The sequence below is a fragment of the Morone saxatilis genome, unplaced genomic scaffold (assembly GCF_004916995.1).
Source record: "Morone saxatilis isolate NCDOM2014 unplaced genomic scaffold, NCSU_SB_2.0 Contig3, whole genome shotgun sequence".
Taxonomy (NCBI): domain Eukaryota; kingdom Metazoa; phylum Chordata; class Actinopteri; family Moronidae; genus Morone; species Morone saxatilis.
In genome coordinates, this window is record NW_023339873.1 from 7,887,363 (window position 1) to 7,892,572 (window position 5,210).

At 38.6% G+C, this 5,210-nt stretch overlaps 1 protein-coding gene across 1 annotated transcript in view; it reads left to right on the top strand.

Annotated features, from left to right (window-relative positions):
- yju2 (YJU2 splicing factor homolog) overlaps positions 1-3,866 on the top strand; it is a 4,204-nt gene extending 338 nt beyond the window's left edge. Inside the window, exons 2-8 of the mRNA XM_035674728.1 lie at positions 97-197; positions 1,050-1,194; positions 1,344-1,478; positions 1,559-1,740; positions 1,951-2,101; positions 3,077-3,248; positions 3,389-3,866. Coding sequence (XP_035530621.1) covers positions 97-197; positions 1,050-1,194; positions 1,344-1,478; positions 1,559-1,740; positions 1,951-2,101; positions 3,077-3,248; positions 3,389-3,510 — 1,008 coding nt within the window. The 3' untranslated portion in view covers positions 3,511-3,866. The remainder of the gene's footprint in view (positions 1-96; positions 198-1,049; positions 1,195-1,343; positions 1,479-1,558; positions 1,741-1,950; positions 2,102-3,076; positions 3,249-3,388) is intronic.
- Positions 3,867-5,210: the final 1,344 nt, after the last annotated feature.

Consider the following 5,210-nt stretch of genomic DNA (forward strand, 5'->3'; position numbering starts at 1 on the left):
TGTGTGTGTAAACATTCACATAGAGTGGAGAAAAAAAGAGACTATCCCCATATCTTTCTCTTCTAACTCACATCTTTTTGTTTTTGTCTTCCACAGAAATACTACCCACCGGATTTTGATCCATCTAAAATCCCCAAACTTAAACTCCCCAAAGATCGTCAGTATGTGGTCCGATTGATGGCTCCATTCAATATGAGGTATGTCTGTCTCATCCATGTGTGTGCGCTTCAGCTGCACTTTATTTTATTGCCACACACGTATTATTTACATTTAGGGCAGTATTTGAGAGTTTTTTTTTTAATGTATAAGAATATACAAACACATGACATAAACAATTATTTCTATAAAGATACCTTCAGTTCAGGTAGTGAAAGAATTGTGACCAAGAATGAACAAACTATATAATGGGGACTATTAAATTAGGTCGAACATGACTTTGGCATTTTTGTACGGCTTATTCTTATTGTAGTTTAAAGAACCCAGTGGAGTTAAAGGATGAAACTAATCATTTAATATATCGATGCTTCTGTTGACAAGTAATTCTATACCATACTAACAGGATGCGATGCTTTACATGAAGATATTAACTAGTAAATGCTCCTGTAAAGGGCTTTAAAATGAATTGAAATATTGTCAAAACTGCAATATGGCCAGTGTACAGTGTCCAAATCACAGAAGCGGTACAGTGCTGTAGAGCAGCCCTGGCTGTCAAATCTTGTTCTCCAGATGAAGGAAAGTTTGTTTGGTACCAGACCCCAACAAGTGAAAATGAAAATCGTGATGCAAAAATGATGCAAACTATATTTAAATTCTAATAAAATAGTTGCAATATGATTTTTTGTTTTTACCATATTGTGCAGCCCTACTGTAGCTCTCGCTTGGTAAATCGATAATGTCTTCTATCCGGTAATCCATGGCTGCTGTTGTAGATTCTTGGTTGTATTTGCAGTAAGACCAGGTCTACCTCTTACCACCAAGGACTTCCTGGCCTCTGTAAATGAGTCCTTTGACTGTGGTGTCATCAGCATTTCCTCTCTGGTTGCTTGCAGGTGTAAAACATGTGGCGAGTACATCTACAAGGGGAAGAAGTTCAATGCACGTAAGGAGACTGTTCAGAATGAGCTGTACATGGGACTGCCCATCTTCCGTTTCTACATCAAATGTACTCGGTGTCTTGCTGAGATCACATTTAAGGTGAGTGAGAGTATTTAATCAGTGAAATGTATTGAAATGAGAAAAAACAAGTGTGTAAAACTGTGTGTGCTATTTTCCTGCCAGAGATGCATCCAGCATTATGCACAAAATAATTTCTCCCACTTTAATATCTCATGTTGTGACTATAGACTGACCCAGAGAACACAGACTACGCGATGGAGCACGGTGCGACACGAAACTTCCAGGCAGAGAAGCTGATTGAGGAGGAGGAGAAGAGAATCCAACAGGACAGGGAGGAAGAGGAGCTGAACAACCCCATGAAGGTTGGTGTTGTAAATGTCGTTTACTGTTACTATTTTAATTAAGGATTAGAAGAGTTAATGATTTCCCAATCCTCTACCAGGTGTTGGAGAACCGCACAAAGGATTCCAAGATGGAGATGGAGGTTCTGGAGAACCTCCAGGAGCTGAAGGAGCTGAACCAGAGGCAGGCTCAGGTGGACTTTGAGGGAATGATTGACCGGTACAGAGAGCTGGAGAAGAGAGAGAAGGAAAGGGAGAAAGAAGAGGATGAGCGAGAGACAAAGTGAGTGAGGGCGGTTTTGTGCTAGAACCATTTAAAAATCCAACACTGCCTTCTCACGACTACATAATTAATGCTACAAATAGGAACTTTAATTTCTTCCTGTGTGTCCTGAATAAGTTGTCGTGTGTATTCTTCTCATAATTAGGGTGAATTCTGAGAAAGAGTCATTAAAAACCCCAATTAAATCTGAATGTGTCGATTGTTCCTCAGAGAGATGTTGGATCGTGCTCTTGTGAAAAGACTCAGAGACTCTGACTCTGACTCGGAGAAGGAGGAGGAGAGCAGCAGCTCGCAGTCAAAGAAATCCAGCACAGACAAACCAACAGACATCCTCACCATTGACAAACCCACAGAGGCACAGGTACGTATGACCGCTCACATTCAGCAAAGTGTGTGCCCCATTCAGTACCTTACATCTTATTCAGTTCAAATGACATTTGCAAACAATGTTCAAGGTTTTTTTTTTTTCACCCTATTTAAAGATATAATCCTCAGTATAGTCCTGTTGCCTGCAACCCTTCATCTAACAGCTCATTGTGTTCACTCGCTCGCTGCTCCTTCTTGTTCCTGCAACATTTCAAACTGATCCGTCAGACAATGCCCAAAAAGGACCATATCTTACTGCTGTCAGCTTGGTGACAAATGCATTGCGTTTCCAGTGACTGATTCATAATAATCACATTGTGTTTCACCAGTTTTTACACTTTTAGTTTTTTTTACTTTTAATATGAACTAGCAGCAGTAGGAACTGTTGGTTTGCATTAGCAGTACATAAGAAGCTTTAGGAGAGTGAACAGTGAGGCTAATGTTCATTAGTAAGATAAAATAAACAGTAAAGCTGGAAATCCCAGGCAATTTACATTTCTAGTGACTTCACCACTAACATGACAGTTGCTATATAGTGAGGTAATTACAGAATGTAAATACATTGAATGGCTATTGCTGAAAAGATACAGAATAGATTTCATGAAAATCTTTATAACTTTAATAAGTTTTTTTCCAACGACACAAAGAGACAAAAGAGGACTTTCATAAGATACAATATGTGTGTATATATAATAATAATAATATAAGTGTTAATGCCATGTTTTTGCCAGCTTGATAATTCTTATACCTTTGTCTTAAACGTTGTTCAAAATGTAAAAGTTTAGTTTATTTGTTTTGTGTTAGGGACAAGTACAGACAAACATCCACAGCTGTAGAGGCCAGGTCCGATAGACTGTACACGTGTATGTAGCTGAAGCTCCAAGCAATCATTAAAATGACATGTTACAATTTAAAATCTTTCCTGTGAGCAGGGAATAGTGCATTGTCTCATGCTGTGTGTTTTTCACAGGGAACCTCAACTGGAGGAGTGAAGAGGGCCAAAGTGGAGAGCTGGGAGAGGAGTGTGGGGACGCTGGGCGGTCGAGGGGCACTGGGGTCCCTCATTGTGCGAAAGAAACCAGCCGCGACGTTCATCAAACCGAGGCCAGTGGCGGCCGTTGCTGCTCCCAAATCACAAGCAGGTAACACATCGGTATCTCTTACTGCTTATATGAACACATTGTAGAGCCTAATACTTTTCACACATAAGCTTGTTCACATCCTTAATCAAATGTTTGCATATGATTTTGATGGCACAATCATTGCGTATCCTGTTTTACAGATTCAACAGCGTCTACGGCTGACTCCAAGAATGCTACTAAACCTGTTACCACGCAAAATGGGTCATCATCTCTGAGCCTGCTGGGGGCGTATTCAGACAGTGACAGCAATGACAGCGAATGAAAGGAAGATGCTTGGCATGGATTTTAATTTGAGCGACTGACACACAATTGTATAAATGAATGCAGAAAGGAATTTAATGATATGGACTGTTTTGTAATGCTGCACAGAAATCAAAATCTTCTGTAAACCAGTTTGTTGGTCTCTTCTGTGAAAACCTTTTCATAAAGACTGATATTAAGTCCTGGTTGGCAGTCATTAGCAGGAATTGTATGGTCTGTTGTCTCAGTGAAACAATATTTGTGGAGCTGTTCCTGAGAATTTAACCTAGAAAAAAATGGTAATGTTTGAGTTTTTGTGAGGCAAATTAAATATTGGGTGTATATTTTAGTGTTTATTAAAATCTGTTTTAACTTTAACTCTTTGTCTTTGTTTGTTTTTTGTTTTGACATCTTGCAACATGTCTCTTTTAATATAAAACTTAATGTGGAATCTGAATATTTAATTATGTTTATATGTAGATCAGAAGAGCAAAATATAAGCAAATATAAACTTGTGATATTTCACATTCATAGTTCATAGGTTTTATGTAAATCACCACTTGTTTGGGCAGTAAATATTTCTTATATAATTCACAGGGCTGAAGTGAATTTTATGTGATAAAGTTTAATTTTATATAATGTTAAGGTGTTTGGTATATTAACATAATGTGATAGATTTAATGTTGATCTTTATGGTCATTCTTGACTTTGCAAACAATTTCAACACAAGGTTCACTTTTCTTTTTCTCCAGCTTTGATTATATTGTTTTCATCCGCAGATGGAGTTTGCTGGCATGGAGCTGTATATGTTCAAATCATGAATTTTAACATGATATTATATAACATTATTAATATTCAGGGATGCTGGAAGCCAGGCAGAGTCGGTGGGTGCTGAGACCAAAGTCTGTTGACACATTGATGTCCTACTAGATGCATTATTTAATAGTAACATTTTTACAAATTGTATTACTTTAAGTGGCTAAAGCTGATTGAAAACCTTTCCCACCATAAGTACCCCAGTACAAATGGAAATCCCAGTAAAAACTGAGGAAGTAATGAGTTATAAACATTTTTATGAACTGATGGTTTTCATTATGCAAGATTTTAGGGGTTTGCTGCAGGCCCTGGAGCAACCTTACTTCCAGTGCCCATATTAATACTTACATTAACCCTATCTTGTCTTCACTGCTATCAGAAGCTCTCTTACAGAGAAGTGATTTTGTGAACTAGGTCTACTGTTTCAACTCTGTCCTCCAAGGTCTCAAAATACTTAGAACATGTTAGATTCATGCCCACCTGTTTGCCATCACACCCACATCACTATCTCTCTTCTCAGTGTTTCTCATAACCACCTCTAGGTTTACTTTAAATACAGTAGAAAAATAACTTATTGTCCACATTACTGGAGCTGTGAGACAAAGGACTGTGTCTGTGGATATAGCAGAAGTAATGGAGCGGCAATACCTCAATGTGTAGGGACTTGGCTTGGCAACCGAAGGGTCACTGGTTCAAATCCCACAGACCACAAAATATGGAGTGTGGACTGGTAGCTGGAGAGATTCCAGTTTCACCTCTTGTGCACTGCCGAGGTGCCCTTGAGCAAAGCAGCCCCATCACTCCACCATCTCTCCCCCTGTTTGAATGTCCACAAGTGCATTTTCAGCCTGTGTGTGTGTGTATATATATAAATATATATAAAAAAGAAGAGTGAAAAGAACAATT